The following is a 22941-nucleotide window of genomic DNA, read 5'->3' as shown; positions in this document are numbered from 1 at the left end:
CAAAGCATCTTGCCATCCTTTTTTCCTCAGTCATTTTAGAACCAGACATTCCATTAATTTTATTTTCCTTGAAGAGATTCATATTGCTGAAGTGTAATGTAGAAAAACAACTATATTTCATGTTTTGAAAAGAGTTAATTTGAAATTATTCCATGTTAAACCGTAACATTTGACCCCTGTTTTGTCTTTGCAGAGGTTCGAAACGCTGCGGTGGACTCCCTGTGTGAGCTGGCCTCTCACAAGCCGAGCTTTGCCAACCAGTCCCTAGACTATCTTGTGGACATGTTTAACGATGAAATAGAGAGCGTACGGCTCAATGCCATCAACAGTCTGCGAAAGATGTGTCAGCATTTCTCTCTGAGAGAAGATCAGGTGGAGATAATCACCTCAGGACTGCTCAAGGTATGGTTTAGATATGAAATAATAATAATAAAAAATAGTAATGGTAAGGAAAAGGTAAAGCAATAATTTGAAGTTTTTGTTTCACAATGGTCTCAGAGCTGTATAGATTATAGAGATTAAAACGTACTATAGGCCTTTTGCAGCTAGATGCAAAGGTATAAAACTTGCTCTCCAGTAAGCAAAAGAATGCTGGAGAGAAAGCTCTTCAGTAAACAAAAGAAGTCAGCATGGCAGCATCTGGCTTCAAAAGGCCTGTTCTTATCCATAATATCACAAGTCCAGAAATAAGTGATGAAATCTATGTATTATCTCACCTGGACGTATGATTCTATTCAACCACTTGTGTGACAGATCTTAATTTTATATAAATTCCAGGATTTCAACCATGAGATCAGAGAATCAGTTCATAACATGTTCTGTAGCGCCACCTTAGCAACCACCAATGGGCTGCGAGATATCATCTTTGCCCTCCTTGACAACCTGAAACGCTACCCACAGGACAGAGCCTCTATATGGAAGTAAGTTTAGGAAGCTTTGGGGAAAAAGATTTGTCAATTGAGAACTAGTATTGAGTTTAAAATATAATTCTTTATTTTATGTCTTTCGTGATATTCTTCATTATTTCTGTGTCTGTTGGTTGGCTTTAGTCACCAGTCCATTTATTCAACTAATTATGTACTCATCCGCCTCCTGGTATATGTGTATGTCTGTATTTATATTAGTGTATCTATCCTGTCAGGTGTATGCAACACCTAGGAGAGCACCACCCAGCCCTCTCTCTGCCTCTAATACCAGAACTTCTCAGTGTGTATGTATTTATAATATATATTTCTATCCTGTCAGGTGTATGCAGCACCTAGGAGAGCACCACCCAGCCCTCTCTCTGCCTCTAATACCAGAACTTCTCAGTGTGTATGTATTTATAATATATATTTCTATCCTGTGAGGTGTATGCAGCACCTAGGAGAGCACCACCCAGCCCTCTCTCTGCCTCTAATACCAGAACTTCTCAGTGTGTATGTATTTATAATATATATTTCTATCCTGTGAGGTGTATGCAGCACCTAGGAGAGCACCACCCAGCCCTCTCTCTGCCTCTAATACCAGAACTTCTCAGTGTGTTTGTATTTATATTAGTCTATCTATCCTGTCAGGTGTATGCAACACCTAGGAGAGCACCACCCAGCCCTCTCCCTGCCTCTAATACCAGAACTTCTCAGTGTGTATGTATTTATAATATATATTTCTATCCTGTCAGGTGTATGCAGCACCTAGGAGAGCACCACCCAGCCCTCTCTCTGCCTCTAATACCAGAACTTCTCAGTGTTCACATGTACTTTGACACACCTGAGCCAGACATGGATGATCCAGCCTGTATCCTTTGTTCTTTTTGTAAAACGTTATGAAACAGATTATTTAAAATATAAATGGTTAAGAGTATAAATCTGAAAGTATTTGTTTTGGCTTATCTTGTATGTAAAATTTTATATCAGACTGAGGTGCTGCCCCCTTTTGGATTATGTTCAGGTAAAGGACGCAAGCCTCATGTTGGTGTAGAATGTGTGCCTCGTGTAGAGGAAATGTACTTCATGTTGCGACATTGATCTGTAGTGGAAGTGTGTCCTCTCAAATAAAGTGGATTTGGATATCATTTAAATATAATTACTGTTTGTGAACTGAATATTTTAGAGCTATTCTCAACATTTAAAGACCTTATTGCTGATAGGTGTATTATATTAAGGTCTTGCGAGCTATTCTCAACATTTAAAGACCTTATTGCTGATAGGTGTATTATATTAAGGTCTTGCAGGGCTAGTGCTGTATTCATCTATATATTTATTGTTTTGAACCATATTGATGGCTCCTTTTTAGCTGATTTATGAGCCAAATTGCTTATTCATTGTGTGTTACCAATATCATATTTGGAAGAGAAAAACTGAGTGTATCAACTTAAAGGGTTTTTAAAAAAATCTTCTTGCCTTTTATTCTGAATTTGACTTCTTTGTTGTTGTCATTCCTTGACTGTAACATCAAAGATATTGCGGTGCTACTCCTGGTATATAATGCAGCAGCAGACAGTCCCACCATGGTTCCTCTCCTCCCAGAACACACACTGAGACACTACTCCTATCTCAGGGATAGCCTGCCTCATATGGTGCCTAACTTACAGGTAAGGGAAGAAATAAGGTGGATATAGAGAGTTCAGGGATAGCCTGCCTCTTATGGTGCCTAACTTACCGGAAAGGGAAGAAGAAATAAGGTGGATATAGAGAGTTCAGGGATAGCCTGCCTCATATGGTGCCTAACTTACAGGTAAGGAAAGAAATAAGGTGGATATAGAGAGTTCAGGGATAGCCTGCCTCATATGGTGCCTAACTTACAGGTAAGGGGAGAAATAAGGTGGATATAGAGAGTTCAGGGATAGCCTGTCTCATATGGTGCCTAACTTACAGGTAAGGGAAGAAATAAGGTGGATATAGAGAGGTCATAGATATGGTGCCTAACTTACAGGTAAGGAAAAAAGGTAAATACTCACACAATGAAATACCCTTCTTTTTCTAATATTTTACTTTTTCAAACTTTATTACTTTTAGAAACACACTGAACTATACTTAATGAGCCAAAGTCAGTTTAGTTTTCAGTAATTTAAAATCAAAATCTCAAGTGTTACTAATTTATAAATATTAAAAACATTTTTGGGAAAATGTTCAATTTACATTGTTCGTATTTAGTGAGTTATTACTGTAGAATAGGTATGGAGACCTGCAGATAAAGAAAGAAAAAAATAAGCAACAGAATAAAGGTGTTGTATAGCCCTACTCACATGGTGAAAGTACACACACATCTAGCCACATTCATTTTATCTTTATGTTATTTTATCCAGTTACATGGATATACTGTTATATTATCCAGCTACACGTATATATACTGTTATATTATCCAGTTACATGGATATACTGTTATATTATCCAGCTACACGTATATATACTGTTATATTATCCAGTTACATGGATATACTGTTATATTATCCATTTACACGGATATACTGTTATATTATCCAGTTACACGGATATACTGTTATATTATCCATTTACACGGATATACTGTTATATTATCCAGTTACATGGACATACTGCCTCCAGTGATGTGGAGCCCCCTGGTGGACAATCTGTGAACACACAGCAGTTCTTAAAGGAGACTTTACAGAGACTGGACAAGGTGGACTTCATGGATAAACAGACTGGACACGAGCTGCTGGCCATGGTCAAGCAGTATGTTTTATACTGTTATGGTTGTGGGCTTTGATGTTTTTTTTTTTTTTTTCAACTCATAAATTACAGTTATTAAAAAATTAACATTATTACAAATTAATTACTACAGGTCAACGATGTTTCTTTTTTCTTTTCTTTTTCTTTCTTTTTCTTTGTCATGTTTTTGTAGGTTTTTATTTCATTTAGATTTCAGAGCACATATTTCCCCTTTGTGTTATGCTGTTATTTTAGTATAAAAGATTTACTCATTAAGGCACTGTGTTTCAACCATTTGCAGAGACCTCCAGAGAATCACAGAGTTGTCACCCCAGCAGGAGGCCACAGCTGAGTGTATCAGCATGTTTATTGAACTAAAGCTCATGTTAGAACAGGTAATGTGAATGAAACATTGTCTTGCTGAAGTGAAATGAAACAAACAAAAGTTTCTGAATGTAGTATGACAAAAATGTACTTAATAAGACAATGCTTACATTTTTCATTCCATATGTTTATTTACATATGCCATTTTGAAGTGTATTTCTTCCCTATCATTCTTCCTTATTTTGATATTTTATTTTTTCCTTATAGTTTTTATATTCATTGTTAAGTTTTAAAAAAGCATTGTTATTATAAGACTGAAGTTCTTTTGCATCTGTTAAGATTGATTTATATCTTTTTCAGTTTCTTGGGAACAACAATTTCAGGAACCAATCTTCCAGCGCCCAAAGGATAGAAAAGGTATTATTTTGAACCTGGAGTTTCATTGTCTTGTCCCAATCTTTCTATATTGTTTCAAAATATAATACTATCTTCATAAGTCTGTGTGCGTGGCAAAAACTTTGCAGCCAACTGGCCCATTGAGACAGCAGAGTGACCCAAGGCAAAAGCAATTATGGCCAGTAATTGAATAAATTTTGAATTTTATTTTCTTCTGGGACTTGGCATGGGGCCAATGGTACAGCTCAGGCTTCTTCTAATATAAATTAGGCTTTCCAAATTCTTGTGTGTCCTAGAAAACCTTACCATTAAAGGGTAAGGAAAATCATTTCAGAATAATGTGAAAAAAAAACATAGAAACAGAACAATATTAATTTCAGGTTTCGACAGAACATGCACATACTAGAAAATTTAAATAAATTAAAAGTATATGGTTTTATACATACCCACATTCATTGTCAGAGCCCACATTGTATATCCACAGATGATTACTATTGATGACTGTGACATAATTTGTTAAATTAGTAATGTGTTCATAGGTGTTCAGAGTACAGATTTTTAGATTTATAGGATTTATATACTAATAATAATACTTGATTACATATGTATATTTTTAAAATGGTTGTGTTACAAGCTTAAAACTCGTAAAAAAGAAAATTTAAATTTGTTATTTTTAATTACTATTAAACCCTTGAGATATGGGTTATGAATCTTTTATCAAAGGGACTTGATTCTAAGACTGACTTGTTGATGGGAATTTAAGGGAATATTTCCATCTATTAGACATATCAGACTATGTGGGGCTGTCATTAATTGCAATCGGCTTTACTGAACAACACCCCTCCTAGAGCGCACATGAGTGCACACAAAAGATAAATACCCCCTGGTTGCTTGAGGAGGCATGTCGTTCAGTTGAGCTGATTGCACTAAGCGAAAGCCCCTGCAGATTTGGGTGGATCCACATAGTCCAATGGCCTGTATGGGAATGGGGTCTCACAGTTGAACACTGATGAGTATTATTATTTACTCTGTAAATACAATAATTATAGTCCTCACAGACTTGTTTTTTTTTTTTAATTATAATAATTTACATTAACATTACATTATAGATAGTTGCCCTTACTGGTCAGCTGGAGTACCTGTACCTGGGGATCAGTGTGAGGGACATGGCTATGGTCTACCAGATCAGACTGGCCGCATACTCCGCCAAGGTGCTGTGTATGGTGAAGGCCTCCCACACCCAGCAGTCTCTGGACCTCTGCCAGGCTTTCACTGAGAAGATGGCTCAGATGAAGAAGTGAGTAGATTAAATTTTGTGGAGAAGATGGCTCAGATGAAGAAGTGAGTAGATTAAATTTTGTGACAAGATGGCTCAGATGAAGAAGTGAGTAGATTGAATTTTGTGTTTGAACTAGAAATGAATAATTTCTCGTTGTTTGCATTTGAAAATTTCATCAAAGTTTGTTCACTACTTTGCGTGATGTTTCTAAGAGACAAACAAAACCAAAAACATGACCTTCTTGTTGGAGGTAATGAATATCTAATAAAAACACCAGACGTCAGACTGCGCATCTGTTGCTGCGTAGTCATCAGTATTTTATCACGTGTAAATCACACTGTCGTTGTATTCGTAACTGGAGCTAAAGCAGCATCTGTCTCTTAAAATGAACAACTCAACTGAGACAGTTAACCGTGATTATATTAAGAAGAGGCTAAATAAGGCTAAGTCTCTTCTAAGTACCTTAGCCTCTGCTAAATACCTTAGCCTTTCTTTGGAGAAAAAAATTGTGCTGCATCTTCCATCCAGTAACATGATCTTAAATAGATAATTACTCTTACTACTTAGGTCTATTCCAACACACTAGAAGTTGGATAATGTGTAGATATAAGACTATCAGTTAGCATTTTCTAGTTTTAACTTTGAACTCCCTGCTCCCTGCCTGAAACCCTGCTAGTTACATTTTCCTAAGTGTTCTGTTATAGTAATAAAAATGAATATTATTCTATAAAATTGCATTAAAATTGATAAAAATATTTAGTGCACTTTTATTGTTAAATGGGTGGTTCATTTTGAGACTGTTCTACTGTCATGCCTCTATCATTTCTGTCTGTCCCCTGGACAGCTTTGCTGCCTTGTTTATTTATTTATTTATTTTGGACATATCTCTATGACCTGGGCATCTTTGCATGTTTATTGAAGACAACAGACCTAGACAATTTGAAATAAAGTGCACATTCATGCTTTAGAGTGAGAAAAAAAAAAAACGCTTCAAATGATTTGTATATTTACTTCAGGTAAAAAGATAAAACATACATATACCTATAAATTGGCCAATGAACAAAACCCTAGTAAGATAATAATAATAATAATAATGAAAATATCCCTACCTCTATATAAATGGAAATCATATACTCATTTTTCATAAACCCAGCTATATTTCCACAAACAATGTTTTATTGTTAATTCCAAGAAACACAAGCATAAAATGTGTATCACATTGAAGACTTCTACACTCTTATGAATCATATTCAGGGGTGGTTCCGGAGATATTTTCTGACAGTCTTCCAAATGATCTTTGTTGATCCATCCTCCATTTTTGACTGTCTTCCTACAGAATAAATTAGATGCCCGTCAATGTAAACTTGAAAATCTGACCGTTTTCTCCAGAGGACCCAGAAGACAGCCTCAATCCGCCCCTGATATTACCCCTGATATTACCCCTGATATTACTGAAGTTGTGAAAAATTTGATTCCAAGTATGTCTTCTTGATCAAGTACAGGTCTCCTACTTGAAGCCAGTGTTTGTCTTCCAGCAGTGGACCCAGCTTACCATCTGGTCCAGCCAGGTGTCTGAAGGGAATATAATCCATGCGGGTCATGTAGGATATAAAGTAGCTGCATTTTGGTTCCTGAATAGACCTTCTGTGGTGCATCCATTCCATTAAAATAATAGGAACATCCACAGTTTTCAGGAAATGTTCTGATCTGTTGAAAACCCTTAATTCCATCTCCTCAATGTCTATTTTCATGAAAGCTTTTTTGAATCCACTTGGCAAATAGGCAGTGAGGTCATCCATAGTTATTGTACTTGCAACATAAGGGGAGGCCAAGCCACAGTTGCGCATCACTTTAGCATTTTTGACAATGTTGGTGCCCATTTTGTTGTTTCCACAGAGATAAATGGTAACATTTTCTTTTGTATCTGACAAAGGCTTTGGAACTAATGTCACTAGGTCCTGTAGGTTTCCCAGTTGAATGCTTTTATATAAACGGATGAAAGTTGGAGGGTACATTTCTGCTGCCAGAACTTTTCGTCCAAGTCGTGCTGCTGAAAGAGTCCAAGTTCCAAGATTAGCACCAAAGTCAATCAGTTGGAGTTCAGGGTCTCCCTTTAAAATCTCTATCATTTCTTTTATTAGGTGTGGTTGCCAAAATATTCCTCTAGATAGCTTTTTTGAAGCGGGATCCCCTTCCGTCATATTGAAAATACAAATAGGAGTGGATATATTTGGATGCACCTGGAGAGAGACACAATGGATTTCTTCCCATTCCTTTTCACTCACCATGGTAGAAATGATGGCCGGGTACCTCTGTGTCCTTGCAAAAATTCTTCTAGTCATTGGTTCTGCAGAATAGAGATTGTTCATGGCAGCTCCTTTTATTTTTGTTTGTTTAAAGTAAAGTAGAACCACCACAATGATAGTGATGACTGCCACTTGTATATACTTCCTTGCCATGTCAATAATGAATAGCAATCTAGCTGCAGAAATGGAAAAATCTTTGGCAAGAGTGCAACTTCCTTTTCTTAGCTAAGTTTTAATGTGACAACAGCTCTGGCTTTGTTAGGATGAAAGCCAAAAATGACAAAAAGAGAGACTGGAAAACATGATCTTCATAGCGTGTTGCACATAAATCTGCCAACAAGACTATGAATATTTCAAAAGTGACTCAGCAAATGCACAGTCATGTAAACTTAGTAAAAGGGGTTACCTTCATAAATATCTCTTTTGCTATGTACAAATGAAAAGAAAATTAATGTATATGTATACCTTATGTATAGGTTTATATCAGTATGTATGTGAAGTTAGCCTTTTCTGTGATGTTCTTCTGTCTTCTAGGTGTATATTAACAATTAATCTTGCCTTCATAGATTTTTTGGGGGGTTGGGGGGGGGGGTTAGGAAGCTTATCTCAACTTTGTAATCAAAATCCTAAATGTTTAGTCCAGGAAACAAATTGACATATAAAATCTCTGACCTTATCTGTTAAAACAATGCCATTTTTAAGCTTCTTTTAAACTTGAATCCATCTGTGCTCTAACGAATCACATTACTCTGTATAAAATTCTTCTTCTGTTGTGTTTTCAGTTTTAACTGAAGGCATACAAAATTTGATTTCAAGTATGTCTTCTTGATCAAATAAAGGTCTTCTACCTTGAGCCAGTATTTGTCTTCCAGCAGTGGACTGATACAACTTCCTAATCTTAGCTAGGTTTTAGTATGACAACAATTCTGGTTTTGTTCGGATAAAAGCCAAAAACAGTAATCTAGTGAGACTCCCCATGGGGATAGATTGATCTATAATCTATGGGAATGCGCCCTAACATGAGTGCTGACCCTGTACTGAGTTGCAGTAAGAATTCCTTTAATTAATATCTATATCATGAGGGGTGACAGAGGCCCTGCCTCTGTAAAGCAGATATACCAATTTGAATAATTAAAGCAAGATTACTGAAACTTCCAGTATATGAATATTCAGATGAATTAAACTACTTTCCACAATTTTATAGGTAGCTACCAGTTAAGCTAGCTTTGTCTTGATTATCACTTCAAATCATAGCTTATTTATCTATAACAAAGCCCAGGATATTCTTTTTATCTTGTGAGATAAAAATCAAACATTATCTGTGTGTACAGAGATGACTACCAAGATTAAGATTTTGACGTAATGTATGATTGCTTACTTTTGATATACATATATTAAAAGCTTTGAAGCAAAAAAAGAAAATATGAAAGAATGAAATCAGTGGGCTTTTAGGATGCAAGGTTTGTGGAAGCATTTCATTAATAATTTCTTGAACTGATATCTTTAAGCTGAAAACGGGAAACATATGTTTTTTTCCAAGAATTGTATTTAGTTTCTTGACTTATGTATAATAAGGAATAAATTATATTTGATAGATAATTTACTTGGATTTATTGTCGATCATTATAATCTAAACATTCCATTGTATGTTTTGATAGATTGAAATCTTTAAAGCCTGGATATTATGCTTGCAAATCACTTTAACTCAGCTGCAGTTAAAGGAAAGCCATGTTACTTATTATTTTCATACCTATAAGAATGGTTCACAGACCCAAAATACAGCTTGATTTAATAAAAAACAGCTTGATTGGATGGGATTTTTTTCTTGATGAAGTTGTTTTTGTGATTCTTTTTATCAGATAGCATTTTTCCAGTTGTCACTTCAAAATCCCTTGCACCTGAAACCCTGATCTAGTTACATTTTTTTAAGTGTCCTTAGTAATAATAATTAAAAAATTTATTCTGTAAAATTGCTTCATTTTTGAAAGAAATATTTTGTGCACTTTCATTGTTAAATTTGTGGTTCATTTTGAGACCATTCTGCCGTCTTGCCTCTGTCATTTTTGTATGTATATTTGTAGAGTGTTCAACTGTCATGCCTTTATCATTTTTTTGTCTGTCCGCTTGACAGCTTTGCTGCCTTTTTTGTTAATTATTATTATTTAATTAATTGATTAATTAATTTATTTATTATTAGTATTTTTTTGTTAACAAAAGGGCATTCACGTTTTGTATGAGGTTCTAACGGGTGGACATCTTGACGTGTTTATTGAAGACAACATGTCAGGAACCACAGTATAGAAAAAAGTGGAATTAGTTCTTAATGTGACGTAGTATTAATTCAATCAAAGGAAGCCATTGTTTGATAAAATCCACACATGGGAAGCCAAGTTGTATAAGTAGCTTTAGATAATATTTCACACCTAGCAGTTCAAATTTTAATGTCCTTTGTTTCAAGCTAGTAATCTGTTAGAGCTTGATTACATTGAGTTATTAGGGGGTGCCCACCATGAGGGGGTGGACTTGTGTCTGAAGTAACCAATCAGTCTATAAGTTATGTGATGGACAGTTCAATTGATGAAGTTTAGCATAAAAATCTGTGAACTCAGTAGAGGGACAGATATACAGGAAGAGAGGTCATGCTTGTACCATGTAACTTTTAGTTTAACAAAATATATTCTGTTGAAGTTACAACATGGAGTCGTTTCATTCTTTTCCGTGTGCAGAGTTTTGAGCATGGAACCTGGGAATCTCCGTAGCAGTATTACAGATGGCATTATCCAAAGATGTGAGCCCATTGTGCCCAACCCCTGTGGTTTTATTATAAAGAGTTATTTTATGTTATGTGGGGGTCGGGGTAGTCAAAGGAAGGTCCCCCCACCAACAGACTGATACAATTTGAAATAAAGGGAACACTCATGCTTTATAGCAAAATAAATAATAAAAAAACACCTCAATTGATTTATACATTTAATTCTGACAAAAAGATAAAACAAACATATACCTTTAAATTGGCCAATCCACTGACCTTTGCTAAAACATGAATGAACAAACACCAGTAAGATAAAAATAATGAAAATAGCCCTACCTCTATGTAAATGGTTACCACATACTTTCACATACCACATTTTTCAATAAACCCAGCTATAGTCCACAATCAATATTTTGTTGATAATTCCTAGAAATACAAACATGTGTATCAAGTTGGGACCAAGTCAGAGAGCTTTTTCTTTGTGATTAAATGAAAGTTGTAAAATTAATCTTATCTTCATTTTTGTTTTGTAATTATTGATTGTTGGAAGCTTATGATAATTAGTGATCAGAATCCCTCTAAATAATAAGTCCAGGGAAAAAAATCTCTGACCTCATCTGCAGTGCTTTCTTTGAACTTGAACACATCTGTGCTCTAATGAATCACATTACTTTGCATAAAATTTTTCAGCTGTAGTGTTTTCAGTTTTTACTGAAGGTGTGCAAAATTTGATTTCAAGTATGTCTTCTTGATCAAGTACAGGTCTGTAATATGGAGCCAGTGTGTGTCTTCCAGCAGTGGACCCAACTTACCAGCTGGTCCAGCCAGGTGTCTGAAGGGAATATAATCCATGCGGATCATGTAGGATATAAAGTAGCTGCATTTTGGTTCCAGAGTCGACTTTATATAGAACCTCCATTCCATTAAAATAACAGGAACGTCCACAGTTTTCAAGAAATGTTCTGATCTGTTAAAAACTCTTAATTCCATTCCCTCAATGTCTATTTTCATGAAAGCTTTTTTGAATCCATTTGGCAAATAGGCAGTGAGGTCATCCATAGTTATTGTACTTGCAACATAAGGGGAGGGCGAGCTACATTTGCGCATCAAGATGTTGATGGCCATTTTGCTTTTTCCGCAGAGATAAATGGTAACATTTTCTTTTGTATCTGACAAAGGCTTTGGAACTAATGTCACTAGGTCCTGTAGGTTTCCCAGGTGAATGCTTTTATATAAACGGATGACAGTCGGAGGAAACATTTCTGCTGCCAGAACTTTTCGTCCAAGTCGTGCTGCTGAAAGAGTCCAGGTTCCAAGGTTAGCACCCAAGTCAATCAGTTGGAGTTCTGGGTCTCTCTTTAAAATCTGAATTGTCTTTATTAGATGTGGTTGCCAAACTGTTCCTCTGGACAGTACTTTGGAGAGGTTATCCCCTTCTGTCAAATTGTAAATACAAATAGGAGTGGATATATTTCGATCCACCTTGAAAGGGACACAGCTGATTTTTTCCCATTCCTTTTCACTCACCAGGTTAGAAATGATGGCCGGGAACCTCTGTGTCCTTGCAGAAATTCTCCCAGTCTTTGGTGTTCCAGAATATAGATTCTTTATTAAAACTCCTTTAATTTTTGTTTGTTTAAAGTAAAGTAGAACCACCACAATAATAGCGATAAATGCCACTTGTATATTATACTTCCTCGCCATGAATGGAAATCTAGCTGTAGATAAATAGAAGAATCTTTGGCAGGAGTGCCGATGCAACTTCCTATTCTTAGCTAAGTTTAAATATGACAACAGCTCTCATTTCGTTTTGTTTGCCTGAAAGCCAAAAAATTATAAAAAGAGAGACCGTAAAACTTGATTTTCATTGGGTGTTGTATTATCTGCCAGCAAGACTATGAATATTTTAAAAGTGAAGCCGCAAATGCACAGTCACCTAAACTTAGTAAAAGGGGTTACCTTCACAAATATCTCTTTTGCTATGTACAAATGAAAAGAAAATTTATGTGTATGTATACCTTATGTATAGATTTTTATCTGTACTTATGTTAAGTTAACCTTTGTGATGTTTTCCATCTTCTAGGAGTAAATTGATAAATGAATGTTATCTTTATAGTTGTTTTTTTTTTTTTTGGGGGGGGGGGGGTTAGGAAGCTTGTCTTAATTTTGTAATCAAAATCCTTCTAAATATTTAGTCCAGGAAACAAACGACATAAAGTCTCTGCCCTCATCTATTAAAACACTGCCATCTTTTAGCTTCTTTTAAACTTGAACACATCTGTGCTCTAATGAATCACATTACTCTGCATAAAATTCTTCAGCTGTTGTGTTTTCAGTTTTTACTGAAGGTGTACAAAATTTGATTCCAGGTATGTCTTCTTGATCAAGTACAGGTCTCCTACTTGAAGCCAGTATTTGTCTTCCAGCAGTGGACCCAGCTTACCATCTGGTCCAGCCAGGTGTCTGAAGGGAATATAACCCATGCGGCTCATGTAGGATATAAAGTAGCTGCATTTTGGTTCCTGAATAGACCTTCTGTAGTGCATCCATTCCATTAAAATAATAGGAACATCCACAGTTTTCAGGAAATGTTCTGATCTGTTGAAAACCCTTAATTCCATCTCCTCAATGTCTATTTTCATGAAAGCCTTTTTGAATCCATTTGGCAAATAGGCAGTGAGGTCATCCATAGTTATTGTACTTGCAACATAAGGGGAGGCCAAGCCACAGTTGCGCATCACTTGAGCATTTTTGACGATGTTGGTGCCCATTTTGTTCTTTCCACAGAGATAAATGGTAACATTTTCTTTTGTATCTGACAAAGCTTTTGGAACTAATGTCACTAAGTCTTGTAGGTTTCCCAGTTGAATACTTTTATATAAACGGATGGCAGTTGGAGGAAACATTTCTGCTGCCAGAACTTTTCGTCCAAGTCGTGCTGCTGAAAGAGTCCAGGTTCCAAGGTTAGCACCCAAGTCAATCAGTTGGAGTTTTGGGTCTCTCTTTAAAATCTCTATCATTTCTTTGACTAGCTGTGGTTGCCAAAGTGTTCCTCTAGACAGCATATTTGAAAGGGGATCCCCTTCTGTCATATTGAAAATACAAATAGGAGTGGATATATTTGGATGCACCTTGAGAGAGACACAACCTATTTTTTCCCATTCCTTTTTACTCACCATGGTAGAAATGATAGCCGAAAACCGCTGCGTTCTTACAGAAATTCTTCTAGTCATTGGTTCTGCAGAATAGAGATTGTTCATGGCAACTCCTTTTATTTTTGTATATTTTAAGTAAAGTAGGTCCACCACAATGATAATGATAAGTGCCATTTTTATATACTTCCTGGCCATGTCAGTAATAAATGGCAATCTAGCTGTAGAGACAGATACGTAGACCTTCGTAGTAGCGCTATGCAACTGCCTGTTCTTTGCTAGGTTTTAGTATGATAACAGTTCTGGTTTTGTTCAGATACTATATAGCTTCTTTTTATGTGCATTTGAGTTGTAATTATGTAAATTACACATGTGCTCTTCTGAGATTAAATGAATAGATGATGCTGAGTGACAGGGAACCTTGCCAATAGGATCCAGGCAGGTCCTTAGTCATCCCCCCCCCCCCCCCCCCCCCCCCCAATTAGTAGATTTAAGGGTTGACAGTGTTCTGTTGAAAGTAGAACAGAGCTAGCTCTTGCGCCAGATTTCCACAATTCGCGTTGTTGAAGTTAGAGCAGGGCTCCTCTGTACATTTATTCTAAGAGAGGGTAATAAACCTGTGTGAAGTTCAAGCTGAGTTTGTTTGAAAGAACAAGTCTGTCCCCTGTATACCAGAGAGATCCCCTGCACCATCTTACTATGACATAGCCCAGGATATTCTTTTTATGTTTTGAGATTAAAATCAAACTTTATCTGTGTGATTTGAATACTGATATTAAGATTCTGACATAATTTAAGATTCCTTACTAGATATACATATATTAAAAGCTTTGATGCGAAAAAAGAAAAATTTGCAAGATTGACATCAGTGGGCTTTTTGGATGGAAGGTTTCGCAGAAGTATTTCATTTATAATTTCTTGAACTGAAATCTTTTAGTTGAAAACATGAGACATATAATCTCTTCTTTCCTAGAATTGTATTTAGTTTCTTGACTTTTGTATAATAAGAAATAAATTCTGTTGGACTTGGATTTATTGTCAATCATTATAATCTAAACATTCCACTGTATGTTTTGATAGATTGAAATCTTTTAAGTCTGGATATTATGCATGCAAATCACCTTAACTCAGCTGCAGTTAAAGGGAAGACATGTTATTTATTATTTTCATACCTGTAAGACTTGTTCACAGGCCCAGAATACATTTTCATACCTATAGAAGACTGCATAGAATACAGCTTGATTTCAAAATTGATTGGATTGGATTAGATTATTTTCCTTGATGAAGTTTTTTTTTTGCGATATTTTTGTGATTCTTTTCATCAGTTAGCATTTTCCACTTGTGACTTTGAACTCACTTGTGCCTGAAACCCTGCTAGTTACATTTTTCTAAGTGTCCTCAGAAATAATAATAAAATATATATATATTGTTCTGTAAAATTGCATCATTATTGATAAAAATATTTTGTGCACTTTCATTGTTAAATTGGTGGTTTATTTTGAGACTATTCTGCTGGCTTGCCTCTGTCATTTTAGTCTATCTGCTTGATGGCTTTGCTTCCTTATTTATTTATTTATTTATTTATTTATTTATTTATTTATTTATCTTTGTTTTTTTTTTCAACAAAGGGGCATTCAAGTTTTGGATGAGGTTCTAACACATGGACATGTTAACATGTTTATTGAAGACAATTGTCTGCGACAGTATGAGAAATGAGCACATTCATGCTTTAGAGTAAAAAAGAAATAAAAATTTAAAAACACTTCAAATGATTTATACATTTACTTCAGATAAAAAGATAAAACATACATATACCTTTAAATTGGCCAATCTACTGACCTTTGCTAAAACATTAATGAACAAACCCCAGTAAGGCCACACTTTTTTATTTTTATGGATGACATCCTCTGGGTACCCCAAAATCGGAGCAAGAGGGAAGAGGGCAAAAAAAAAAAAAAAAAAAAAAAGTCCAAATATATATATATATATATATATATACTGCTTAAGTAAAGGAATGCTGTCAGTACACAGCTGGAAACAAATTTTACCACAGAAACACGTATCAAACTAACAATGTCTTTATCCATGCTCTCAAAATATTAAAGCATTGTGAATACTTCGTAGAAATGTAAAAAAAAAAAAAAAGTCATGAATAGCTATACTTCATATTACCAAATCTATTTAAGGTTATGTCATGCATTTAGTTGGTATAGCAATCAATAAAACAAATATCAATCAAACAGTGTGTCTTGATTTGTATTCTCAGAATATTAAGGCATTTTGAACACTTCACAGAAATGTTTAAAAAATGATGCAAGATATGCTTAATACTACCAAATCTATTAAAGGTCATTTCGGACGATGCCATTTTGTCTACTTCAACTCACACGAAGCAGCCAAACTGTCAGGTGGACTGTCCGACCTTCAGCCCACCGAATACCTCAACACCCTTGTCGACCCTTTTTTCGGTCCAGAAAACCTGGTATTAATGTGCAGCTTTGTACAGAATGTCACAGAAATTTTTCGGCCGATAATTGCTGGCCGCCACCAGCCTTTCGCACAATTGTAAAAAGGTGATATCTCCATGCCCAATATCAATGGCATACCAGTCCAAAACGACAGCGCCCGTTCTCTTTATGACTTTTATTGACTATTGTTGTGTAATTTGAAAGTAATCCTAGAGATGAATTTGACGGCAAAGCGGCCGCATTTCCACGTGGCGATAATACACATGTGCAGAAAGCTCATTTCCTGGCAAATTCAATAATGACGTTTGCGACAACCGACTTCGTTGGGGGCTGGGGGGGCGGGGGATTTTTTTTTTTTTTTTTTTTTTTTTTTTTTTTTTTTTTTTAATTTTTTGGAGAACGGGCGGAAATCAGGATGTCATCCATAAAAATAAAAAAGTATGACCTAAGTTAATAATAATGATGAAAATATCCCTACCTCTATGTAAATGATTATCATATTACTTAAATTTCAATAAACCCAGCCATATTTCCACAAACAATATTTGTGAATAATTCCTAGAAATGCAAACATGTGAATCAAGTTGGGACCAAGTCAGAAAGATTTTTCTTAGTGATTAAATGAAAATTGTAAAAGTAAGATTAAATGAAAATTGTAAAAGTTATCTTATCTTCATTTTTGTTTTGTAATTATTGATTGTTAGAAGCTTATATTAATTAGTAATGAGAATCCCTGAGTCCAGAATAAAAAAAAAAAACTAAAATCTCTGATCTGTTTAAACAGTGCTTTCTTTTAGCTTTCTTTGAACTTGAACACATCTGTGCTCTAATGAATCACATTACTTGCATGAAATTCTTCAGCTGTAGTGTTTTCAGTTTTTACTGAAGGTGTGCAAAATTTGATTTCAAGTATGTCTTCTTGATCAAGTACAGGTCTGTAATATGGAGCCAGTGTTTGTCTTCCAGCAGTGGACCCAGCTTACCATCTGGTCCAGCCAGGTGTCTGAAGGGAATATAACCCATGCGGCTCATGTAGGATATAAAGTAGCTGCATTTTGGTTCCTGAATTGACCTTCTGTAGTGCATCCATTCCATTAAAATAATAGGAACATCCACAGTTTTCAAGAAATGTTCTGACCTGTTGAAAACCCTTAATTCCATCTCCTCAATGTCTATTTTCATGAAAGCTTTTTTGAATCCATTTGGCAAATAGGCAGTGAGGTCATCCATAGTTATTGTACTTGCAACATAAGGGGAGGCCAAGCCACAGTTGCTCATCACTTGAGCATTTTTGACGATGTTGGTGCCCATTTTGTTGTTTCCACAGAGATAAATAGTAACATTTTCTTTTGTATCTGACAAAGGCTTTGGAACTAATGTCACTAAGTCTTGTAGCTTTCCCAGTTGAATGCTTTTATATAAACGGATGACAGTCGGAGGAAACATTTCTGCCGCCAGAACTTTTCGTCCAAGTCGTGCTGCTGAAAGAGTCCAGGTTCCAAGGTTAGCACCCAAGTCAATCAGTTGAAGTTCTGGGTCTCTCTTTAAAATCTTTATCATTTCTTTGACTAGTTGTGGTTGCCAAAATATTCCTCTAGACAGCATATTTGAAAGGGGGTCTGCTTGTGTCAAATTGTAAATACAAATAGGAGTGGATATATTTGGATGCACCTTGAGAGAGACACAACGGATTTCTTCCCATTCCTTTTCAGTCACCAGGGTAGAAATGATGGCCGGGAACCTCTGTGTCCTTGCAGAAATTCTTCTAGTCATTGGTGTTCCAGAAAACAGATTCTTTATGGCAACTTCTTTTATTTTTGTTCGATTTAAGTAAAGAAGAGCCACCGCAATGACAGTGATAAGTGCCACTGGTATATAATTCCTCGCCATGTCTTAAGTGAATGGTAATCTAGTTGCAGAAATGGAAAAATCTTTGGCAAGATTGCTGATGCAGCTTCCTATTTAGCTAGGTTTAAAACGAGAATTCATACAAATTAAGCTGTGGCACTGCCATTAAGATATATATTTATGGGATGTTAGTGCTGGAGGGTCCATACATTAATGTTTTTTAATATTATGACTTTAGCGCTAGTATTTGATCTGTTTGCGTTTCTGATGATACCTCCAGGCCGAAACGGCTGTAGTGTTGTATTAAACATGGAGCTGTATTAAACATGGAGAAAAAGTCATCCATATAATGTATGTTCTGACGTCTATATACATTAATTTATTTTAATAAAATGCTAACATTATTTTATCTTTTCTTGTATGGGAGTTAAGACTATTTGAGAGACCCCACCACCACCAGTCTTTTGAATCTCCCTCCTTCTATCTGCTTCCTTCTTTTTGACTTGAATGTTAATATATTTGCTTGAAATATCTTTAGAAACAAATAAATAATTAGTTAAAGCACACAAGACTTTATCTCAAACTGAAAAACTTGATCTTCATAGCGTGATGCATAATCTGCCAACAAGTCTTTGAATATTCTAAAAGTGACTCAATTGTACAGTCACTGGAAGAGGGTTTCCTTTACAAAAATCTCTTTTGCTATGGACAAATGAATAGATAAATATGTAAATGTATAGATTTATAACAGTAAAATTGTTAAATTAGCCCTTTCTTCGATAGTTTTCTGTCTTTTAGGTGTAACAGTAGAAATATTTGATGCTGCAGTTAAATATGTAAACCCAACATATAATTGTATAACCTGCAATTATTTGGAAATACAGTTAGTTTGAAGATATGACTCACATAGCTGTTTTCAGAACTTTTGGCTTCTTTTCTTAGAAATTATTCTTAAATTATCGTTTTGCTGAATGCAATCGGATGAACAGACAATCATGTTCTGTTATGGCATCTCCATTTTCAGATATTTAACAGAACACAGTGTCACAGGGCCACTTCTCCAGTCTATCATTTTCCAAGAGGAAAAACTAGACATAGTCCAGCCACAGACGTATATCTCTGCAGCCAATCAGATCTTACAAAATTTTAAGTGCAGAATACCAAGACTGTCCAATCAGATACGCAAAGCCAAAGCTATGATCACAGAGCCAACTGGCAAATCGGATAATCCGTTACAGTTTGCTGCAGGATTGGCTCTTGCAGTTGACATGGATGTTTTGGTAGAGAATGTGGAAGAAGTGCAAGAACTGAGAGTCAAGGTAAAGTCTGAAACTAAATAAAATTAAGAAAAGTTATGATGGGCAAAAAATAGGCAAAATTATACATTCACATATCTGTTGACATTTGTATTGTGAATTTCCTGTGGAATTTTTCCCAGTTTATATTTTTCTAAGCATTTCTGAGTATTTTTTAGCCTATAGGTATGAAAACTAGTATCACAAAAATGTCAGATGTGCTGTTGATGATACTCTTTAAACGGATATAAATTCTCATATATGTACGCTGTCAAATTGAGAACAACCTATAAAGTTATTATGTTGTGGATGTTATAATTACAGCTCAAGACGCCAGAACAGCAGGTCCAGTATCTCTTGCCTAAACCCAGTGACTACAAACGAATAGGACCACTTAAACACAGACTGGTCACCCAAGTCCTGGTCTCCCATGCAGTCTGGCAAGGTTAGGTTTTTTTTTTTTTTTTTTTTTAAATCCTGGTGCCTGTTTCATGAAAGATCTTTGGTTCTTTCATTTGGCTTATCTTGGACTTTTAAAGCCCTTGTTAAGCAGGGCTTGTGAGTGCTTGGAGAATTATTATTATTTTTTTTTTTGCCCATTGTTACAAATATCTAACAAAAAATCTACAATATTTAAAGTTTATTTACCCTGATATATGAATATGATGTTGACTGTCAAAAATTGATAAAAGCTTTGACTTTCAAAGGGGTAAGAATGGGCGAAAGTTTATGCTATACTTTTGCAAGCCCGGTGTTACAAGGGCTTAAGGTAGGATATTAGACATCGTACCTTAATGGGCTACATTGAGAGCACAAACCTTATCGTAGTCATTTTTTTATGTAAAGCATTATTTAGTTGGATAACAAGTCCAAAAACAAGATTTTTTGAGAAGCAGGCCTCAGAACTGTCCTTGATTTGATAATGCAATTAAGATACTTAATGTGATGCGATATTATTGAGCATTTTTTTATTCTCAGTAGCGTAAAGATGTGAATCCAGAGGTTGGCCACATTGAACAGTTGTTTGAAATAATAGTACACTTTGGATAACATGGATACTCTGAGGATTTCTTCGAGTTACCTGAAAATTTGTGTTGGGTAATGTGCAAAGAAGTTTCAGCTAATACCAAAGAAAAAAATACCTTCCATAAGATATGTTCAAAATCAATGATAATTTGAGTGGTGCAAAGTATATACACACACTGGACAATAGAAGTTTCACCCTTACTGAAGCAATACTTTGGGGGGAGATAAATGACTGTGGAATGATATGCACAATACAATTCCATGGTACAGTGGTTTTATACTCATTAGTCACATTGTAAGTAGACCAGGCATTATAACTACTCAAGATCTACCTACTTTGATTACTCTGATTTAGGGGGTGACACTTCTTCTCCTAGACAATAACCGACACTGCATAACATTAATAATAAAACAACACAAACAACATATAAAGTGTATATGGACGCAGTTAGCGCACGAATTTTATTCCAAACCATCTTCAATCATTTACAAACAACATAAACAAATAATTAAATAAATAAATTATAAACACGAGGATACCCTCTCCTCACCAAACCTCTTTATCATCTCTTCCTTTTATTTATAAAAAGGAATCACCGGGATATCACATCCCAACAGCTCTTCCAAACTCATCTTTCCTTTACCTAAGGAATCACCGGGATATCACATCCCAACAGCTCTTCCGAGCTCATCTTCCCTTACCTAGGAAATCACCGGGATATCACATCCCAACAGCTCTTCCTAGCTCATCCTTCCCTCATATAGGGAATCACCGGGATATCACATCCCACAGCTCACCCAAGCTCATCTTTCACTTGCACAGAGATTTAACAGAATATCACAACCCAAGCACTTCCGATCTCATTTCTCCCATACATAGGAAATCACCTGAGACCACATCCCAAACACCACCTCCGAACTCATCTATCCACTACACAAGTGCAAACTTCCTCAAAAACGGCTCATATAAATCAATCATGAAATTAATAAACGTAAATCTCAAACCCAAAAACACACCCATGTCTACCACATATACGCCTACAACACAACATACACTGTATTTATGTTGAAAACAATAAAAATAAAATTAAATAACCATTGTAAAAATAACCACTGTAGTTAGAAAACAGAAAGAATCACATATACTAATCAAATTAAAACAACAAATTCATCAACAAAATTTGAAAATTAAAATTTACGTGTAGACTGATCTGCGCTAACTGGTCGAATGAACAACTGTCGTAACTTACCCACAATTCTTACCACTAGCACAACTAACACAATGTATACAGTGTCGCCCCCTAGGAGAAAATAATTCCATTCTTATTCACTTCGCTCAACCGAATAGAATTATATTATTGTCAAGTGTGTGTACTCTACAGACATTGTGTTAGTTGTGACACTTGTACAATAAATGCTCCATTTCTCCTCCAGAGGCATGCAATATAGAACTGAGCCTGGTGAAGTTCTGTGACCGTTCCTCCACAGATGACAGCTCAGAGAGCAAGGAGAAAGTGGTGGTAGAACTGTGCAAGCCTGTCAAGGTCTTAGTCCAGCCAAAGGCAACCAAGAGGTGATGCTTATCTTAAACTATGAGGATTATGGAGTATCTTGTAAGAGGCACCAAGATACACACTAGGAGCAAGGAGAAAATATGGTGGAACCGTGCAGGCCTGTAAAAGCCATAGGCCGCATTCAGAACAGATGATCCAGGGACTAAATATGGCTGATCCCACTTAAAAGCAAGCCCCTTATACCCTGAGGGTTTCCCCACCTCATGTGCCATTAAATGGATTAAATCTCGACTCCAAGATTTAATTGCTAGGCCCTGGAAAGGAATGAGACCATAGACCTACTTCTGGAAATGAAGTGGTGATGCCTACTCCAAACTGATAGTGATCTAGATCACTTTAGGAACAGCACCAGGTACTTAAAGGGGCATTGGGCAGTGCAGGTCCCCTGTCCCAATATGCTTCCGTACAGGAGATGGTGAAGTTTGGAGACAAGGACCAATAACATTCACTCCCTTTGGAGACACTGGTTTGCTGAAGGTGTCTTAATCAAGTGTCCAAAGGCGGCACCTTGCACAAGAGGTGATAAACCTTTGGAGAAAATCACCCACCCATTAACTAAAGGTGGCTAAAAATTTTCAAAGGTAGCTCTTTGTACACTAAGTCGATGTAGACTGGTGGAGTTAGTAATAATGCAGTTGGAAAGTTTTGAAATAACTCTGTATGTTATAACAAATACAAACTATAACATCTAAAACTGCATTTTTGTTCAAAACTGATAATAGTCTTTGTACTATAGCATTTCAGCAGTCTATAGACTTTTATCATTAAATCACTTAATAATTGCTTTACTTCAGTTGGATGTAACATATTAAAGAGATATATGCAGGTTACGTGAAGTGAAAAGTAAAACATACGACCACAAGATGTGATT

At 35.8% G+C, this 22941-nt stretch overlaps 4 protein-coding genes across 6 annotated transcripts in view; 1 reads left to right on the top strand and 3 right to left on the bottom strand.

The window, feature by feature from the left end:
- Positions 1-22932, top strand: part of LOC106179175 (integrator complex subunit 4) — a 33110-nt gene extending 10178 nt beyond the window's left edge. The window contains exons 10-20 of one of the 3 annotated variants that reach the window (XM_086997640.1): positions 194-402; positions 778-920; positions 1661-1776; positions 2439-2572; positions 3523-3674; positions 3952-4045; positions 4335-4391; positions 5480-5667; positions 19200-19494; positions 19795-19915; positions 21931-22932. In XM_086997640.1, the coding sequence (XP_086853766.1) occupies positions 194-402; positions 778-920; positions 1661-1776; positions 2439-2572; positions 3523-3674; positions 3952-4045; positions 4335-4391; positions 5480-5667; positions 19200-19494; positions 19795-19915; positions 21931-22073 (1652 nt within the window). In that variant the 3' untranslated portion in view covers positions 22074-22932. Of the gene's footprint in view, positions 1-193; positions 403-777; positions 921-1660; positions 1777-2438; positions 2573-3522; positions 3675-3951; positions 4046-4334; positions 4392-5479; positions 5755-19199; positions 19495-19794; positions 19916-21930 lie in introns of those variants that run through there. The other 2 variants (XR_015331422.1, XM_086997641.1) reach the window with 2 other exon arrangements.
- On the bottom strand, positions 6645-8520 carry LOC147759669 (uncharacterized). Its single transcript, XM_086997644.1, has one exon. It carries the CDS (start codon positions 8106-8108, stop codon positions 7098-7100), a length of 1011 nt encoding a protein of 336 aa, XP_086853770.1. The 5' UTR covers positions 8109-8520; the 3' UTR covers positions 6645-7097.
- On the bottom strand, positions 10913-12798 carry LOC106179177 (uncharacterized). The gene has a single exon (XM_013562711.2). It carries the CDS (start codon positions 12409-12411, stop codon positions 11416-11418), a length of 996 nt encoding a protein of 331 aa, XP_013418165.2. The 5' UTR covers positions 12412-12798; the 3' UTR covers positions 10913-11415.
- On the bottom strand, positions 17050-18832 carry LOC147759668 (uncharacterized). The gene has a single exon (XM_086997645.1). The coding sequence runs from the start codon at positions 18215-18217 to the stop codon at positions 17207-17209; it is 1011 nt and encodes a 336-aa protein (XP_086853771.1). The 5' UTR covers positions 18218-18832; the 3' UTR covers positions 17050-17206.
- Positions 22933-22941: the final 9 nt, after the last annotated feature.

The sequence above is a fragment of the Lingula anatina genome, chromosome 10 (assembly GCF_051362555.1).
Source record: "Lingula anatina isolate TDL-2025a chromosome 10, LinAna3.0, whole genome shotgun sequence".
NCBI lineage: Eukaryota > Metazoa > Brachiopoda > Lingulata > Lingulida > Lingulidae > Lingula > Lingula anatina.
The sequence above is the reverse complement of the archived record's forward strand: the minus strand, read 5'-3'. Positions and strand labels throughout refer to the sequence as shown.

Bases quoted from the DNA above. Each gene is read 5' to 3' on its own strand.
- LOC147759669 (XM_086997644.1), bottom strand. From the start codon at position 8,108: ATGGCAAGGAAGTATATACAAGTGGCAGTCATCACTATCATTGTGGTG.
- LOC147759668 (XM_086997645.1), bottom strand. From the start codon at position 18,217: ATGGCGAGGAATTATATACCAGTGGCACTTATCACTGTCATTGCGGTG.
- LOC106179177 (XM_013562711.2), bottom strand. From the start codon at position 12,411: ATGGCGAGGAAGTATAATATACAAGTGGCATTTATCGCTATTATTGTG.